Source organism: Musca autumnalis, unplaced genomic scaffold (assembly GCF_047663935.1).
Source record: "Musca autumnalis isolate F117 unplaced genomic scaffold, ASM4766393v1 scaffold_2, whole genome shotgun sequence".
In the NCBI taxonomy this organism is placed as follows: domain Eukaryota; kingdom Metazoa; phylum Arthropoda; class Insecta; order Diptera; family Muscidae; genus Musca; species Musca autumnalis.
In genome coordinates, this window is record NW_027411755.1 from 268,370,590 (window position 1) to 268,392,258 (window position 21,669).

The 21,669-nt window shown below is 34.2% G+C and overlaps 1 protein-coding gene across 2 annotated transcripts in view; it reads left to right on the plus strand.

The window, feature by feature from the left end:
* Window positions 1-21,669, plus strand: part of toc (toucan) — a 192,974-nt gene that overhangs the window by 10,040 nt on the left and 161,265 nt on the right. For both annotated transcript variants that reach the window (XM_073964955.1, XM_073964956.1), the window contains one exon: window positions 1,027-4,931. In XM_073964955.1, coding sequence (XP_073821056.1) covers window positions 1,027-4,931 — 3,905 coding nt within the window. The remainder of the gene's footprint in view (window positions 1-1,026; window positions 4,932-21,669) is intronic.

The window sequence follows — 21,669 nt, forward strand, 5'->3', positions numbered from 1 at the left end:
ATTCCACCATGGACTCCACATACATATCTCGAATGTTGATTTCTTTTCTTCGTCAACATTCTGTCTAAAAACTGGGAGAAATCAAATGTAAAAAGATAATAAACTATGAATTACTATCCATCTAACTCAAATATTCGCAATTTTTTGCAATCTACGTAATGGTTTCTTTAGCAAACATCCTTCAATATGTCGATTTGGTTCCTGAAAGAGTCGCTTCGCTGATTCGTTGTCAATGACTTACACCGCCACGTACACGTTGATGCAGCAAATAATTCAAGGTTAATCCGAGCAAATGAGTGTACAAAAACATACATAGAATGTATGTTTGCCAACATTCCGTAAATAGGTCTGTCTGGTTACATAAAATTTTACAACAATTTGTACAAATTGTTACAGAAAGTTGTTTGTTAGCTCACTTGTTCTCTGTTAACTCTCTGTTCTTCATTGAAAACTTGCAAGTTTTTGCTGTAGAAATTTCTTCTAGCAAGAACTTGCAAGGAAATAGACACACATAATATTAAAGATTTGTATAGAGCACTGCACACTTTATACTAATTAATAATATCCCTGTTTAAGAATTTGCAAGAAATCTTACGTAGTTCTACATAAGCTGCAAAAATATGATTTTGAAAAGTTTTGTCCCAGGGTAGGTAATTTCGCCCTTTTTAGTGGTTTTAACATCAAAATAGGGTCCGGTTACGATTCGCTTATCTGCCACTGAATCCTTTTTTATAATAAGCTACCTTTCGACAATCCAGTTTTTTCTTCTTTAGTTAGTGTGACACAATATAACAAAAGTTTCCTACTGATAAATACACATTTTCTGTAAAATGTGCAATTTTTTCACAAATATTAGCTATCAATGAATTAAAATGAATTATATAAATGTATTATAGTATTTGTAGATGGAGAATAAAATAAGTTAACTATGACAGCAAGGTGGAATGCATTATTATTTTAGTTCGAGCATCCAATTTTTATATAATAAATTCTTATAAAACAAAATCATTTTTTATTTTGTTGCAGGAACCAACTCAATCAAGATTACCTATGCCAGGCGTATCTCGTATTCCATTGCCTGGTCTAATTCGACCACCTTCCGTCATGCCTTTGCTGCGACCATCACAGTTGAGAGCACCCTCAGCATTTACTAAAACACGACCGGGCTCTTTTAGCGGCCTTAGACCTCCAACGACACCTTCACTGGTTCTTAAGAAGTCTTCGTCCGGTGATAGAATAAATAATATTAATTCAACAATGAATTTGGTTGGTAAGAAGACGACAACAGCTTTGAAAAAGTTATTCACGAAACCGCCAGAAGTTGCACAAACGCCACTTCGAAAGGAAAACAAGGCTGCACCGAAAACTATGCAAAACGAAACTATGACTGTTGAAAAAACCCCCCGACCTTTAACGAGGTCAGACACATTTGTGCGTTCGGCGGATAGCCCGGAAACAATGCTAGTCGCAACACCGATGCCGGTCATTGGTGGTGATGGGAGAAGGGCTATATGCGAGAGCACACCACTACTTAGTTCGACAAATACGCAAGGATTATATGTTACCCAAACGTTCGACTGTACTTTTAATGCTCCGTTTCCGTCTGGTGGTCAAGTGCAACGAAAACACAATTTTGAAAGTACCCGATTATCAACCATGGGATTTGGTCATACTATGGACATTGACTCCCCAAAATGTAGCACACGCATGTCAAATGCCGGTTTCGGGCAAACTATCAACATGGAACTGACAAGAAATTCGCCTGACTGTAAGAAAGATAAGGTGGACGATGCCACACAGGTATTATCGAAACCTAATGCTACGAGAACATTGAACAAGACGCATAGTATTGAAGATTTGAATCGTATACCTTCAAATGCAACCCATACCATTGATAAGGGTAATGATATGGAAACAACGACTTCGTCTCAAAATGACTCCAACTCCAAGAACAAAACCATAACATTGGAAGATATTCAGCAGATGGAAAATATTGCCAATCGAACTATGGACGGAGGTCAAAAGACAGTGGAAGATAATGGATCTCGCACACCGGCATCAAATGCCACATATTCTAATCCAGGATCCACAGAAAACCTCTTGCTCCTAGATGATGTTTCCATACCGTCGGGCTTTGAAGAGGCTGTTGAACTTGACGCCAAAGCAAATTTAATGGCCAAATTGAATAACACTGACCTTTTGGAATTGACCAATGATAATTTAGATGACACTTTAAAGGCGCTGGCGCCCAACAAAGCCACCATGAAATTGCCACTTAATTCTACTATGAATACAGAACGTTTATTGGACTTGACACAAAATATAACTACGCCAGCAAAACACATGCAACTGCTCAACTTGACCAAGGACTATATGGACACGCCAAATATTATGCACAACAAGAATACCACTCAACTCCTTTATATGACCCAAGTGTCATCATCGTGCACCACAACTCCCGATCGGAATGGTAAAAAGTCGATAAACCCATTGTTCAATCTCACACCAATACCCCAACATCTGCTATCGCCAATGCAGCTAAAGCAGGCGCAGAGCGACCTTGTTCTTCCCACACGAACACCAGATGAAGAAAGTTCTGACGAGCCCATGGATGTGGACAGTACAATGATAGCTGTAGCTGGTAAAACCAATGAATTCTTCCAGCAAGTTCAAAAACAGCCATCGGCAACTTCACTGCAGGATGTCAATAACCCCAGCATGAATCAAAAAGGCCGTTTCTCTTTTGGTTTGGATTTGACGGAATCCACTTTGGATTGCTCCATAGAATTGGTCGATGTTTCACTATCGTCTACCGTCTTGTCGCATCCAAGTAACAATACCGTCAATAACCTAAGCACATCGTTATCTTCACAGCAGCTGCTAAAGAAGCAGAACTCTTTTGATATGGATGAAAGTCTGGGAATACTTACTCCTGACCAAATGAAAGAATTCCTTGATTCCACTGCTACTAACAACACTAACAATAATTTGGATATTCCTTTAATGCTCAATGTCTCGAATAGTTTTAATCATAAATTGGCGATGCATCAGATGCGTATCGACCAAACTCCATCGCCTGAGGAATTGCCACTGGACCCCGTGGAAGTTAAGACTGACATTAATGAAATGGTGTTGCAACATCAACAGCATCAATACCAGCTACAACAACAGCAACAACTGCAACAAATGTCGGCTGATGAGCCGAATACTTTACAAAATCAGTGCACGGAATCATTATCCCTGCTATCGGAAACCGAACCATCGAAAAGTGAATCCATAACAAAATCAAATGTTTCAAAAATATCTACTAGTTTCATTACAAGCGTTACAAGTGTAACCAGCCTGGACACTGGTTATCAGGGTGATGGTGAAATGTCCAGGCCTGCATCGAGGGGCGCCTGCGATCATTCACCATCTAATGGGCCGTTGCGCAAAGGTGTTTCTCGCCAGCCAAGCTTTAATCAGCAACAAGGACAGGGGCAAGTACCTGTGCGGCGCCAAGATCCTATGACTGATTCCGACTTCTTTACCGAATCGGATGCCGATGATATTTTCCATAGGGGAGATCGTCGGGCCCAAGTAATTGATGGCCAACTCTATGGCCCTATGCTGCAGCCATCCGCATCCGTCTTCATTTCGGAAGATCCTCAAATGGAGGACTCATGTATGGAATCGTCGGGCATTTTCACGGACGTCGAAAATCGTGGTGACGAAGATCTAGCCCAAATTAGACGTCAAAATACTCATGACGAAACGCAAGACCTTTCGCCTGACCTGGAATGCGATGCCGATTCTACAGAGACCGTCAGAAGTAACCGCGAATCCTCAAAGAGGTTACATCAACAACAGCCGCAACACGGTGTCAGCGAAAAAGTAACTATCAGCTCATCGAACACATCAGTACATTCTCATGGTCAAGGTCATTTGAGTAGCAGTCAAACATCATCCACCATCCAAAGCAGTATGAGTACTGATCGTCTTTCGGCTGCCACACTCTCTAATCGCACATCGTACTGTAGTGTAGATGGTGGTGGAGCCAACGCTGCTGTGGAATTTAAAAGTTTCTCCTCTCTCGATGAAGCTTTTGGTGGTGGCGACGACAACAATCAAAAACACATGCCGGTTAAACTCATGAAAAGCTCCACAACATCCACAACTTCGTGGTGTGAGCAACCACCGATCCACAAGCATTTGATGGCAGTTCAGAACATAACTTCGCCGCGTAAACAACATTCGTCGTTAACGTCGCTCTGCAGTGCGGAACACACAACAACATCACCGGCATTCGTAAATTGCCAATCAAGTGCTCAGTCCATAACAGACTCGGATCGATCGTTCTCATGTGCAACTACGACGCACTCGAATGCGTCCAATTTCTCCTCACACTCCTCTCCTCCTAATGCTGGCAAAAAACAAACGAAAACCGCAAATCAATCCTCGCCGGGCAAATATACGCCGCGTTCAAAAACAACAACAACAACCGCAACACCAAAAAGTGCCAAATCTCTAAAGTTATCGCCCAATAGTGGCGGCAGTGGGGGCGCCAAAAACAGCTCGCCGCCCGCAGTGCGTAAATATCATCACTCGCCCAACAAATGGGATGCAGTAATGAATCAAATTGCCAATAACAAAGCTCACATTCGAAAAAATTACAGTGATGTGAAATCAAAAGTGTCTACCCGAATATTGGTCACGGTGGGGGGCGGTGCTGACGGTAGTCCCGGCCAAAATGCCGGAAACGGTTCCGGTTCGCCGGCGAGTATTTCGCCAACTGTACGCCGATCGCCAACCAATAATTCGAATCGCAATATTAATTCTAGCATTAGCAAAATATCAAAATCCCAATCGCCTGAGGTGCGAGCGGGAGCAAATAATAGCTCATCATCACCAAAAGCATTGGATAACAAACGTCTGATACAAAATGTTAATCGGTAAGTTTGTATTCACAACAGCTAGTAATGATTTACATATTTGTATACGAGTGTATGTAAACTGGTCAATTTGGGTTACTTTCTTTTGGTAATATGTACTTGTACATGGTATGGAAAGTACATACAAAGGTATGCCTGATACCCAAAATACCTATATTCTATCAATTTAGGGATATTTTTATTCCAATAAAATGTGTATAACATAACTAAAAGAATTGTTCATAGTGGAAGATGTAAACACAGAGGTTTTTAAATATTTATCTCAAATATTTATTTTGATTCTGTTTAATAACTTTTTTCATTGGCTAGCTTGGTTACAATATCGAAGACTTTATTACCACATTTTACTTATCGCAAACATTCCATTTCGCTGCCGGCTTATTATCAGTATATATGTACATATGTAGGCCTAATCTGTTCTCTTTTTTATTTTTTCATTAACAAAGTGTCATCAACTGTTATTGAGAACTTTAGAAACAAAACAAAAATGATAAACGACTTAAGAAAAATGAAGCAAAATTTCTGTTGTACAAATATTTGGGTGTCATTAAAGTTTTATTAAGTTTTGTAACATTCTGTAGGTATAATAAAACAAAAAAAGTGATAATAATTAATTCAAGTGCACAAACATACATACATACGTACATATGGATATAAATACGTTTGAAAACAAACCCACCGATATTTTAAGTCACATGGCGTATAATTACCGTAAGTTTTTGCGATATTGGTGACTAAAGTAAAAAAACCTTTTATTTTATGCCAGAGAAGTAAACTTAGAATTGGAGGAGGAGGAATTGAAATACTGAAATGAAATGCTAAATTTATATCTGAATTTTGTTTGTGGAATTTGTATGTACTAAACATTTTAGTTAGAGTTGCCGAGGTGCCAGGAGAAGTCTTCCTAGTCTAGGGATGCACAAATAGAATCGGATACATTTTCTATTAAATAGTTTTGAAACTGTTTTTCGTTGCATTTTCTTTGTTTAAAAAACTTAATTGTGTTCTAAAATAGTAATAATTGCATATTGTTAAATATATTTATAAAACAACTAGCAGGCCCCTGTCCGCGTTGCTGGCCCATCGTAATGAGTTTTAATGACAACTTTTTATCGACTTTATGCTTGACAATTCAAAAAAAGGTGTTTTCTACGTCACTTTTTTAAATTTATCAGCACATTTGGTATGTAACCTTTGTTTTCTCTTACGGACTTTGTCGGATTTCTTCGCCAATTTATGCTTTTTAGGATTTATTATCGTCCATGTCCCTGTCTTTATCCTAAAGCGATCTAATTATAAAAGTTAAGAAAATGGTTAAATCGAATTCTCCCGCTTATTGAGACTTATATCAAGCTTTTTGTAGAAAATTAACTTATGTTGAAACTGAGGTATCGGGTATTGTAACTCGCGATCAGTTTTACTATACCATAACTTTTGACCGCATTTCGGTAAAATAAACTGTTTTAGCCCGATTCACCGAGGGGTTTTTTAAAATAATAATTTGAGCGGAAGCTGTGGTCGTACTAATGTAAAAAAATCGGAAAAAATCGTTGAAATAAACGAGTTTCATTATGTTATTTTCCAATTAGTGGTTTTACAACACAATGTAGAGCTTAATGCTCAAAGGAGAAGATAAAGAGCACACTTCAGAGTTGAAGTTTCTAATGTTTGATTTTTTAATATATCCACTGTATCTGCCTCAAACGGATGCTGACATTTTGAAACCTGAAAAATGGGGTTTTTTGAATTTTTGCTCTAATCGGGACGCGCAGCTGGATTTCCCTAAAAGCTTACTATTCGATTGTAGTACTCGCGATTTCGCATTTTTTAATGTATAACATTAGGGTGTAGCCCTCACAGGATCGCAGTAATCTGCGCCCAAACACGAAATTTTTGTGCGTAAATTTTTTTCAAAAACCCATTTTTTTGGTTTAAAATTTACAAACGTCTTTCGATTTCCGTGGAAACCCGCGTAAATGTAGTTTTTTTACGTTCTGAATCTAACAAGCCACGACGCGTAAAAATCCACCCACTAGATCGGCGGATATGATACCCCTCAAATTTTGAAAATTTGCAAAAAATTATTTTGAAAATATCGCATATTAAAACGCGTTTTGGATGTGTCAGTTCTACTTAAATAAATAGATCGATACGCGTGTTTAAACTGCGCGAAAACAGATATTTAAAAACTCTCGTAAATCCAGAGATATACTAGATTTTTTCTAAAAATTGAGTGCGATGCTACATCCACGGTTCTTGATGGATCGCATTGAAACGGCATAGAATGATGCATTTTTTAATGGTGATTATTGAAATCGGATGCGCATAAAATGTAAATGAACTTCGCGGAAATTATGACCATTTTATTGTATTTTGCACCCTAATATGCAGCAGATGCTACATCATGGCCGCCAAATAGAATTTGACAAACTGTACATCAAATAAAAGGGATTGATTCGCTGTGTTGGAAAATCGGATGCGCATCATGTCATTTTCATAACTACGCGGTTTATATGCGTCTCAAATGTTGTAATATGCAATATAACATTATTTTAACGTTATGCCATAATTGGAATTCCTTGTGATTTAATATAAGATGCTAATAATATTATCCAATAGGAAAACTATAAGCGAAAAATTTGTTACAACGGAATATCATCATTATTGCGTGAAAATTTGACGAAAATGCCGAAGAACTCAAACATTTTTTCTCCAACTTTTCCTATAAAACCATAAAAAAATAAAATTAGAATAATATGATTTTCATTTTTTCGTAATATTTTCTTCGTATTTTTGCAAATAACATGAATACTATAGCTCCAACCTTCACGACTTAGGTTTCATTTTATTCCTCAAAATGTGTGGATGCTGTTATAATTTTTTTATATATTTTTCGTAACTATGAGCGCTATTGTTTCAAAAATATGTTTGTAAATACGTGAAATTATTTAACAAATTTGATTTTTCGCGAATCTATTGAGACTTTGCGATTATTTTTTGCATCATCGCAAAGGGTACGAATTCAGTTAACGATAATAGGATATAACAGCTAACTATTTTAAGCCGCGATTTTTTTAGAATTTTTTCTAATTATCATAATTAAAACGGTCATATCTTTTGCGCGCAACGATCAATGTTATTAACGAAAACAGATTTGGAATGCTGATATTTTTCTTAATCTATGTACCAAAAATCATTGATGTAGTATCAAAAATTTTTTTTGATTTTTTTGAAATGGAAAAGACAATTTTAGACATTTTTCCTGATATGTTTTATTTTTTCATGGCTGATGGAACGTTAAACCTCAGCATTTAAGGAATTTGTAAATATATAGTTTTTCTTGATCGGGGGAGCAACCACCGTTGTCTCGAAAATTCATTTGCAACCCGACGCACTCTTAAGTCTAGCAAATATAGCGATTAAAAAACAATAGGCCTCGAAATTCGTCTACAAATATTTATCATTTTGAACCACGGGACATTCCTGATAATTTTTTGAAAATTGGGTTCAGTAGTTTTGGGAAAATAATGTTTTGAAAAGAGTGGGCGTTGCCATCAGTTTTTCAAGATATAACATATTAAAAAAGTGGGCGTGGTCCGGTATTTCGGCTCCAAATATGTACCTAGGGCGCACAAAACTTCATTGCCTATCAAAATGTATGCTGAAACCGATATAATCATAAGTTTGGCTTATACATATAGCGTTTAAAAGAAAGGCATGGGGAAGATACCCCCACGTTTTACAAAATTTTTTTTTTGTTTTGGAAAATTTAAAAGTGAGTACAATTTTAAAACTCCCGGTCATAAGGGAGAAGCATGAACAAAGTTGCAAGGATCGGAAACTTCAGAAGTAATGGAAATTCCTTCACATTTCAGTTTTTATTGTAATAAAATTCAGAATGCCTTTATATAGTTTATTAGAAGCCTGGGTCTCGAAAAACATACGGGCGTTGGGATTGGGCTCTTATCAGAATGACGAATACTGATGTTTTGAAGTTATATCGGGCGGTATCAATGAAAATTCGAGATTCTATAAAGATGAAAAGTTTTAGAAAGCTCGTCATATGACAATTAACCACAAACATTTAACATCTACCCCTTTCCAGAAAAGGTACAGGCGGCCCCAAAAGGAAAATGTTTCAAAACAAACAATTAAATTAAATATGTATATTAAATATTAGCTGAATCCGACTAACATAAAATATATATGAATAACTTTTTTCATTCAGTCTTCATGACGGTTTTTAGGTTATGGCCGCTATGAACTTTATATTATACTAGCAAATGCCCGCTACTTCGTATGTGGAAAAGGCATAAAATATATATGGTAACATGGGGTGCCTTCGCCATGTTTTTGTTCAAAATGCTCTCATATCGACACCATTAAAATGTTTCCAAATATTATTTTTGGTAAAAATATACGCACATCTTGACTATAAGTTTTGATATATAAATGATACTATTTTTCTTTTTAAAATATTATTATTGAGAATTTACAAAATGTCTAAAAAGTGGCGAAGCCTCCCAACCCATGGGGTAGCTTCGCCATAGACATAGGACATACATCAAAGGACTTTAAAATCGACATTTACCATACTTCCTCCTTAAATATCAACATTATGCATAAAATTAACATGTTTTCTATTGAATAATCAAAAATGATTCTAAAATTTACATAAAGAAACATATTCTAGCCGTAAATTGAAGTAGGTACCTTAAATTTAGGTGCAAAAATGAAAAAAAATTGCCAAATTAGGTAGGTTTAGCGCAATATTTGATTTCAACTTCACATTATAGTGTGGCACATCAATAGCATAAAGAATTTAAGTTAAACCGGACATATTTCTCACATTAACCCACTGCACACCTATCTAGGCGTAGCCGCCCCACCCCTACATAGTTCATAATATGAATATATTGACATTTATAATTACTTTTATCATGCAAATCAATTGGATTTATATTCTTCACTAGTTGTCTATTAACGGTATATAATATAATTTTGATATCACAAAAGGTATACAAGATATCACAAAATATTTATACCATGAATATTTTTCGTAACACCCCAAAAACATGAAACCGCGTGCATCAGCAATCAAATATTTGATAGAAATGCCAACTTTTGGGAGATGAAAGATCTCCGTTAAACTCCCAATTTTCCCTTTAACGTCATTTCTCTAGTAGTTGTAGTTTTCAAGAAAATCGGCGCTGGCGAAGGCGCCCCAGTGGCGAAGCCGCCCCATGTTACCATATGAACAATATTTAATGTGGAAGTGGTGAACACTGACGATTCTGTTGTATTAAAACTTATTTTTAATACCAACATTTAATCGATTTAATAATCCCTTTAATTCCAAAAAAAAAAAAACATAACTGCCGTATCGCACCCCTACACAGCTACCATATTTTTTATTTCGGATTTCCAAAACTACGACCTCATATCACAGACATACACCAACAGCGACTCATATTGCAAATTTCACACTTGACTTCTGGTTTTACTCCTTCACTTACACAGCATTCCCTCCCAATGCGATTTTCCAAACACTAAACTTTATCTCACCCCTTCACAACAACAATAACGCACATTCACAATTCAAGGTTCTAGCTTCAGCGGTTTCGACAAGAACCCGAATAGGTTCGTAAAATTTTCGGAATATATCCCCATATAACGGTACCCCCCGACTTAGTGTTTTTTAAAAATAGAACAAATCTATACTGTCCAATTTTCTTTACATTTGGACCTTGAATACTCAGAGGATATAAAAGCTTAATTTAAAAAATATCTACTTCAATCCACTTTTATTAGAAGAGGTATTTTGAAGATTTCCAACCGAACTCCGAACTTTATCTCAAAGTTCAGAGTAATCTTCATAACAAATATTTTTACATTTCGTATTTTTGTCCAAATTATGTAATCCAAATTTTGTTCCTACACCCAACACCAAATTTAGTACCATTTAGTACTTTTCGCTCACCTATAGTAGGTATTTCTCACTTTAACCGTTTACACAATACCAAAATGGTTTTGGTACCAACATGTTACCAAATTTTTGGTACACATAATTAAACGTTTCAAAGCTTACTTCCTTATACTCAACATATATCCCGACCGCAATTCACTTCTCCAGCTTTATATGTTCCGCTGAAAGCAATTATATTACTATTTAGTACTTTTTGTATAAATAAGTGCTGTTCACGCAAATACAAATTGTATCGAATTTAGTACCTTTAAGTATCTCAATTCTACATTCTAACAGTAACCTTAATTCCAAGTTTCACGATTCCATCTCTATCTTCACCCAAATCCAAATCATACTAAACTCACTACCATTTAGGAATTTTCGACCTTTGGTACATCTTTCTTACTCTTTATCAGTGATCCTTATTCAAAATTTCAGCACTATTCGTTAATTCAAATCCAAATTGTACTATATTTAGAACTTTTCGTACACTTTTAGTACGAATTTCCAAAAACCTTTCATTGTTATTTTTCATCAGTGACCTTCATTCCAAATTTCAGTATTCCAGCTCTATCCGTTAACCCAAATCCAAATTGTACTAAATTTAGTACTTTTCGTGCACTTACATTTCGAATTTCCAAAAACTTTTCTTTGTTACTCTCCACCAGTGACCCTCATTCCCAATTTTAGGATTCCAGCTCAATCCGTTCACCCAAATTCAAATTGTACTAAATTTAGTACCATTTAGTAATTTTCGTACACTAATAGGTAGACATTCCAAAAACCTTTGATTGTTACTTTTCTCGGTGATCTTTATTCCAAATTTCAGTATTCCAGCTCCCAAATCCAAATTGTACTAAATTTAGTACCATTAAGTACTTTTCGTACCCTTATAGTTCGAATTTCCAAATACATTTCTTCGTTATTCTTCATCAGCGTCTCTCATTTCAAATTTCAGGATTCCACCTCTATCCATTCACCCAAATCCAAATTGTACTAAATTTAGTACTTTCGTACGTTCGAATTTCCAAAAACTTTTCTTTGTTACTCTCCATCAGTGGCCCTCATTCAAAATTTCAGGATTCCAGCTCAATCCGTTCATCGAAATCTAAATTGTACTAAATTTAGTACCATTTAGTACTTTTCGTGCACATACAGTTCGAATTTCCAAAAACCTTTCATCGCTTCTCTTCATCAGTGACCCTCATTCCAAATTTCAAGATTCTAGCTCTATCCGTTCACCTAAATCCAAATTGTACTAAATTTAGTACCATTTAGTACTTTTCGTACCCTTATAGTTCGAATTTCCAAATACCTTTCATTGTTACTCTTCATCAGTGACCTTCATTCCAAATTTTAGGGTTCCTGCTCTATCAGTTCACCCAAATCTCAATTGTACTAAATTTATTACCCTTTTGTACTTTTCGTACACTTATAGTTCGAATTTCCAAAAACCCTTTTTTACATCTTTCTAGCTCTTCATCAGTTACCCTCATTCCAAATTTCAGAATTCTAGCTCTTACCGTTTGCCTAATACAAAGGGTACCAGATTTAGTACCTTTTAGTACACTTCTAGGTCGAATTTCCAAAAACCCAGCCTTATCTCACCCCTACACACCAACAGCAACCTACACCCAAAATTTCAACTTTCTAGCTTCAGCGGTTTCGTCTGGGCGCTGATGAATCAGTCAGTCAGTCACTCACCTCACTACTCTTTTATATATATAGATATTTGTATACTGGTCTATATAGTAGACACCTTAGGCATACCCGTTATGCAATATGAAGATCCTACGACTTTCCCTGATGACTTAATTACTGCTTAATGAGCTCAAAATACACAATTTTACAAGGTCCGTTATATGTCTTCTATATTTTTTGATATATAATCGCCATAACTATTGCAGAAACTTTTTGTATCGAGTGTACAACATCTTCTTGATATATTCGAGTCGAAAAAACCCACAAAAAATTGAAATTAAGTATACAATTGGCCGATTACACATCACAATTGGCCGATTCAAAACGTTCTCTTAACTACAGTTTGAGTATTGCTTTGAGATTTTTATGGAAGTTAGTGCTTGCGATTCTGATTTTTGTGGGCAAATCCATTCTTTTTAAACACATTTGGGTGTAATTTAATATTTTGCAAAAAAATTTGATTTATGGTATTCCAAATTTTGCATGCGGATTTACTCAAAAATCTTGTTTCATTGTAACGAAAAATTCTAGAAAGGAGAGTTCCCATAATTATCTTAAACTTGACCTCAATATACTAACCAAGAGTTTTCATCTCCAAAAGGAGTCTTCCACTCCCAAAATATTGTTGCAAAGTCTAATTAAAAAAATCACAAATCGAATGTAACATGTTAATATTATTTTATAATCAACAATTTGTATGTTTATGTTTAGTTCCTCGATTGTTGTGGCGAAGAATTTTATTTTTATAAATATAATCAACATTAACTTGAAATAATAAATATTCACAACTCACAAATCAAAGGTGACTTTTAACTTTTGAATAACATCGAGTCATAGATACATACATAGAAAAAACGTGTTTGGGTGTTTTTCTCACACTCACCTGACGTCGTATGTCTGGCTGTATATCACAGTTACGTTAACAATAAAACAACTGTGTTGAGTACTTATGTCCACATTGTAGTTATTTGCAGTGAAGTTTTATTCAAAAGATTTAATTATTTTTGTGAAGAGGATTCATATTCTGTCATCTGGCAATGATGAACAATATTTATTTAATAAATCTGTCAAAATGTAAAAATATCGATGTATTCGATCTATATAAATAATTAAATGTAACTGATGTACCTATGTATGTATACAAACTAGTTAATTATATAATGACACAAATTGTAAACTATATGTTTGCATTCATTTATTTTATTATCGAAGTATATATGTACATATATAACGGTTATTCTAATCTACAGGAACTTATGTCATGCCAAATACAAATCAAAAACCCGTTTGAAATAATTGTGACAAAAATATTTCAACAATTTTTCACAATTCCGTACGATTTGGCTCGTTAGCTACGTACTGTGTTGTTTTTCTAAACAATTTTAGTTTCAATTAAACATTGTCAATAACAAAAAATAGCAACAACAAGGTATTTTCCATCATTTCAATGTTTTGCTTTATTGTAGAAAATTTCGTTGATGTTTGGTGCGTTGTGCTTAATGGAAATGGTTCTCACATATATAACTGCTCCTCTATATTATATCAAATATCTGCGATTTGCTACCACAATAGTTCGAGGAAAAATTAAATGTTTGCAAATACCTGAGTGATAAATGTATTGTACTCCAATGCACCCTACACGGTGCGCTTTAACTAACTTTAAATGAAAGGTGCTTACACCTGGGAAGTTTTTGCGGATTTTGAAACTACAATGTTCATAGATGAGAGAAATCAAAAAAATCAAAAAGCAATCGCTGCAGGGATTTTCAAATAAATCGCGGACAAAGTTCACATTTTTAGGGTTTTTATGTTTTCATGATTTTGCTTGGAAACCGCAAGTCATATGGTAATGGAACCAAAGAAATTGTTGTAGCAGTGAAAATTCTCTACCAAATTGACCTTAATGGTACTTCCGTAGGTTTTACCATTTTTGAGATATAGATGTTCGAATTGGGACAATGTACTGACTGTATCGCCTCTTTATAAAACAATGTAATGTTCGGTTCGCTTAACTAACTTTAAATGAAAACCGCGTACATCCAGGAAGTTTTTGCGGATTCTGAGACAGCAATGTACATAGATGAGAAAAATCCAAAAACAAGAAAAAATCGCTGGAGTGATTTTTAAATAAATCGAGGTCAAAGTTCTCATTTTTATGTTTATTTTAGGGTTTCACGATTTTGTTTGGAAACGACAAGTCGTGGCGAAGTGGGACTAAAGAAAACGTTGTATAGGATTTTCACTATTACAACATTTTCTTTAGTCCCATTGTGATCGGATTTGCCGCTTCCACGCAAAATCCAGAAAACCTATAATAAACTTAAAAATGTGAACTTTGACCGCGATTTACTCACAAATTCCCAGCGATTTTTTCTTGTTCTTGGATTTTTCTCATCTATGAACATTGCTGTCTCAGAATCCGCAAAAACTTCCTGGATGTAAGCGGTTTTCATTTAAAGTTAGTTAAGGCGAACCGAACATTACATTGTTTTATAAAGAGGCGATACAGCCATTACATTGTCCCAATTCGAACATCTATATCTCAAAAATCGTAAAACCTAGGACAAAGTCATAAAGATTAACCTTGTAGAGAATTTTCACAGTTAAATATTTTCTTTAATCCCATTTTGATCGGACTTGCCGCTTCCACGCAAAATCCTCAAACCATAATAAACCTAAAAATGTGAACTTTGACCTCGATTTATTTGACAATCCCTCCGGCGATTTTTTTTATTTTTCTCATTTATGAGCATTGTAGTTTCAAAATCCGCAAAAACTTACCAGGTGTAAGCAGCTTTCATTGAAAGTTAGTTAAGGCTAACCGAGCTCTAGATTAAAACAAATTATATTGTGTCGGAATTTCAAAAAATAAGAAACAATAATTGACACTTATCATTGTGTTCCCGTACTTCTAATGGAGAGAACTTTCCCATACATTTTTTTTTTTAAAAAGTAGCTGAAACTCAAGCAGTAATTTCACAATAAACGTATTAGCCAATCAGACGCCAGCAAATATTCGGCTAGTTTCTCTTTGCTAAATTTGTCTAGCAGAAAACAGAAGAAGAGAGCGTCAATCGCTGCCATTTTTGTTTAAATTGAACGCACGATTTGCTAGTTTTTGGAGAATGTGATCGCATTTTTAGCAAACAGAAATTAGAAGTAGTACAAAATAGTAATATAAGACACATGTGTGTCAAATAAGCTGCGTTTATTTATAATCTTATTGGTATTCTTATGGAATTTATAAAATGCTGTTTCTCAAGGTGATGTCTTCAAATCAAGAATACGAAATATTTTTAAAATTATCTTATGAAAAGTGACAAATAATTGTGAAAAAATATCGATTTTTTGCAAAAATTAGTTGGTATACATAAATAATTTGTTAATAAAGAATAAATCATACTACCGACGTAGTATAACAATAATAACTAATTACCATGTGAAAATTATAAAAAAATTCCCTAAGTCCCAATTTACATTAGGCGAGTTTACTTGCGGCAATTGTCAGTTTGATGGAGAGAGAGGTGAGGCATATGGTAAGCCTTTGCCTCTCAGCCCCCTCTCTCACCTACAAACTGACAATTGCCGCAAGTAAACTCGCCTAATGTAAATTGGGACTAAAGAACATTAGTCTCCTAATTGCTCTGTAACAGAACCTACAACTCTACTTTTTTTGAAATTTTAACAATTGTTTCCTTTATAAATTTGTCAAGAAATTCAAAAATAGTAAATTCTTGCAAGTTCTGGAACAGAGTAAATCATTCTCATTTGGAGTTAAATAAAATATACTAACTTAGGTGACTGAGACCTACTGTTAACAGGTCTGTTAACGCTCCTCATTGAATTATTCTTTAGGTTATATTTATTGTACATAATTAATGGCAGTCCATCTTCGTGAACTAAAAACTATAAAAAAATTGAGACCTATAGGGCATTGTTTTCCTCTAATTTGATCTGGTACTTGTTTGGTCTATATGGTACCCCTCTTACAGGGGATATTCTATACCTAATACTATTGATACTTAAGTGCAGTACACATTGACCAACAAAACTGACAGTCATCAAGGCCTACTTCGTTTATATCAAAGTCCAGATGAATAATTACTTTCGTAATCTCTAAATAATACTCCAAAATATGTATTTCACACATTTTTAGCTACAAAAAAGTTTTTATTTGTCTGATAATTGTCCTAAATGTACAGTTTTGAATGATAGTGTGCACTCCCCTTTATTAAGAATAAAATTCAAATTTCATTAATTCAATTAAGAATAAAATTCTAAATTCATTTCATTAAAAATACCCGAAAACTCGGGATTGTGGAAAATGCATGGCGTTTCGAAAACATTTGCTTGACACTTTGCATTATATGATTTATTAATTTGGTTAATATTGTGGTTCTACTTTGATTTGTCATGAACAAGTCGACCAACTAAGTTGCAAAAAACAGACATTTTCATCACAATTGTTCGTAGTTTTTAATAAATTGATACATAGAAAAATTTCTTGGTTCGAAATTGACAAACTGTATATTAGTTAAACATGCGCATAGCACATACATATGTACATATGTATGTATGAATTACCTTTTTCCATTTACTTTAGGTTATTGTGTCAGGTTTCTGTTTTACAGACAATTAGCAAACTATTGCTAACTATTCTTATACATATGTGGTTTGTTTACTTTAAGAGTATACTAACTCAAAAAAAATTCGATTTTGTAGAAAATGCATTTTGAGTTGTCTATTGTATTTTAACTTCCCAACGGATAAAATTTGATGTTTTGTGAGTAAATTATACAAAAATGTCTAAAAAATTAAAATTTCAGGCCATAAATACGGCTTTTAGAAAATGTTAGTGAAAATGCACCTTTGTTCTCATACAAATTACTATGGAAACAAAGATAGCTAGGTTAGCACGTTAATCGATCGCCATAAATTTTCATATATAAGGTTTTGGATCAAATGGAAAAAATAGTGGGTAGGAGTTCCAAAAAATATATTTGTTTTTTGGTCGCTCCAACAATCAAATTACTTAACTTTACCACTAAAGAATAGATGTACATCAATAGAAGCTAGTGTCTACTGATTTATTCTTCAGCTTGGTATCGAACCAATCGGATTCTGGTATTGGTTCCAGGATTCTTCTTCAAGGACCTCCCAATATGATTTTCAGGTCGTTGATTCTGACGCTGTAGTTGCTTTATTGACCTTAGTTCAAAATTTTTTTGATTTGTTATAGTCTAGAAACAACGTACAACCCTAGAGAACGGCCACATAACTTCTATACTAGAAGTTCTTTATCTTTCTTCCAGATTATAACCCAGATTGTTACTGTGCATATCATTTTGGAAGGACCAAACTAGTGCCAAATTATTTTCTAAATGAACTAGAGTCACATTTCCTTGGATTTTAATGGAAATATGTTAATTCGTCACAGTTTTGCCATGTATGGGGTTTTGTCTCTAACGGCAAAGTCAGATCCATATTATAACGGTTAAACAATCCTCTGTTAATGGGCTTTGTTATATATTTTTTGTTCTATTTCGAGCTTTTGAGGACATCTAACTGAGAAAAACATATTTCCCTTCAAACATAAATATTTAGTCCCACATCTATATCAAACATTATTCCACAGTTGTTCATGGTGGTGCTATTATTGTTTTCGCAACTGTATATGCGTGTATATGTATGTTAAGGGCAAACAAGTTAAAAAGCGTTAAGTTCGGCCGGGCCGAACTTTTATACACTCCACCAAGAAATACTCTAAGCTATTATGGAATTATTAGATTTCTTTCTGTTGCGAAAGTATCTATGCCCATAATTTTTGGTGGATAAGTTTCTTGATCAGTGCCAAATTTTATTCGACCAGAACATGTTAGTTATATGCCGGGATATAAGAAAATGTGGACCTATATCCATAATTTTGTGGTGGAGAAGTTTCTTAGTCACTGGGAACCCCAAATCTTAATTTATAGCTAATTCGGTATGAAAATGTGGCTAAAAACTTCAAAATATCTGAAAAAACTTCAAAATACGAAACTTTGTATAGAAACATTACCCTTAACAGGTTGCAGTTAATTCAAAATCGCAACCAAGGAGGAACATTTCATGTAATGGTATCAGAAACGAAATCTATGAATTCAAGGATCTATTCAAGAATAATTCTATGTCAATTGGATCGGTAAATTCGGTTAAATACATAAAAATGTATAAAAGAAAAAATGTTATATCACCATATCGTAATATAACATTATGTTAAATTCAAAAGCCATTCACTGAAGAATAAGGGACTGAGGAAAAGAATGTCTTATCTTGTTGTATTAATGTCTTTGCTTTTTACAAAGACATAAAAACAACAAGATAAGACATTTTTTTGCTATCATTCTTCAATGAATGGCTTTTGAATTTAACATAATGTTATATTACGATATGGTGATATAACATTTTTTTCTTTTATACATTTTTACGTATTTAACCAAATTTACCGATCCAATTGACATAGAATTATTCTTGAATAGATCCTTGAATTCATAAATTTCGTTTCTGATACCCGTACATGAAATGTTCCTCCTTGGTTGTGATTTTGAATTAACTGCAACCTGTTAAGGGTAATGTTTCTATAAAAAGTTTCGTAAACATTTTTTTGTTGCATGCATTTTGTCTAGTCTTAGTTGTATTTATGTCTTTGCTTTTTACTTACTAAATGTTGCTGGAACGATTTTTTCAGCAACTTTTCCTTCATACAACTGTCAAAATCTGAAACATTTGTAATAATTATTACAAATTATCACGTAAAAAGACACAGCTATTGGATATTTTCCGTACGTCATTTACTTTTTGAGCCCTCACCAGTAAAACTACGGTGAAATTACGTCTCCACGTGGTCTGTGCGGGTAGATGGAATGTTTTTATTTCGGTACATATGGTATTGATGGCTTGTGTAAACTACCTCTTAGTATATTTATGTCTTTGCAAACAATTTAATCTATTTTCCATTTTGAAGAATTGATTTTTTGATTCGCATCGCTAATGCAGCATAGATCGTAGGGACATCCGCTGCCTGAGTGGCATTTTATTTGGTTGTTATATTTATTTGAAAATGGGTCTTATCAATTAATTTCCAATTACAGATTTCATTGTTAAAAAACATGTTGCACAATTGAAATTATTAATAACATTTACTTGTAAAACACTGATGAAAACATTTCATGTACTTTTGTAAAATATGCGGAAGGCAAAATAGCTTGATTGATAAAACTCAATAAAACATGTTGCTGACTTCTGCAAGAATGAATTCAATATTCAAGACGGACGACGACTGTCTGGCTGAATAACCTGTATGCTAAATATGTTTACGAAAGCAGTGGTGAAGTGGGAGACAATAAAAATATAGGAAGGGATGTTTGCACAAAACAAAAGTTTGGCTGTCTACAAATTGTACACATACAGCAATACAATACAACACATGTCTGATACTTTTTGAAATTTAAAGAAATTAATAAGTGGTTTTTCAAAAGTTTTTTTTTTTCAATTATCGGACCGAGTACATCACACCGACAAATCCATTTTTTGCCAGATAATACATGAACCAAAGTTTTACAAAAATGTCATTCAAATACATATGTATGCTTAATGGAAAATGCAATAAAAAATCTCTTAAGTAACATTATGACCAACATTTGTTAAAGCTCCCTATAACCAATTAATACATTTCATAACGGAAAGTGTCGGTTAGGCCCCTAATAGAACCCTCTACCCTTACATAATATTTACACAATTGTAAATTTGTAACTTTTAAAGGTGTGCTCAATTTTTCAACAACAATAAGAACATGTGCGATTATTTTTCCATGAAATTTTCATTGTTTTTGTGAGGGCAAAGTCAAAAGCAAGTGGACGACGTTTATAGTTTTCGAATAGTTTCCCCCCGCCCCCCAAAGCAAATAGCCAAACAACCAAAATAAACAAAAAACTGAAAGACAAGAACACAATAACACATTTACAAGGTCATCCCTTTATGGCCCTTTTGTGAGGAACTACATGTAATGGTTGGTGGTGGGGGCGAACGGGAGTACATTATAACTGTCGGTTAAGGTGGGGGCAAAACATCATCATTATGCGGTTCTATTTTATACTTCACATTTGTGCGTAATTATGTTCAACAGCACCAAATTTGGTATCCATTCGCGAACGAACGAAAAACGTATAAGTGTGCATTATTTTTTAAATATTTATTTCTCGTTTTGTTGTAATTAAATCTGGAAACAATGTATGAATGTGAATATTAGGGATGTTGTTTGAAAATATCAACCAATACTGCCAATAAAAATATAAATTAACTAAGCTTTGTGAGATATGGAATCATGTTAATGTTGTTTGCATATTGCATCAGTAAACAACAAAAATCATATCTGAAAACCACAAAAGATGCCCAGGCCACAAAAGGCACGAATCTGAGGCATATTTCTATTTAGATGCAATTTTTCGTATGTATTCTAATAACTAGATAAGCTAAGAATCAATTTTAGCTGTTGTCTGGAGAGGAGGGGCCATATAGAAACGTAGATGTAAGTACCGTACAAATAAAAAACACATCGAATCGTATCTATTGGACTATTGGAAGTATTAAGAGAACAGAACTCTTCTAAACGTTTTTTAGATGTAATTCGTATCAGTTCAGTTGTAATTTGTAACATTTCATATGTAATTCGAGAATTCTATTTGTAATTCGAAACATTTCAATTGTAATTCTATAATTCCATTTATAAATCGAATTATCCCATTTGTACTTCGAATTATTTCATCTGTAATTCGAGTTATTTCCTTTGAAATTTGAATTATTTCATTTGTAAATGGAAACATTTCACTTGTAATTCGAAGAAACCAAATATAAAACCAATGCAACCAAAAATTTTGTAATTGTTTGTTTCTAATTTGAAGTGGACTAATTCGAATTACAAATGGAATAATACAAATTTAAAATGGAATAATTCGAATTACAAATGGAATTCTCGAATTACAATTAAAATACTTCGAATTACATCTGAAAAGGTGTAGTGCTTGCCTTTTTCGT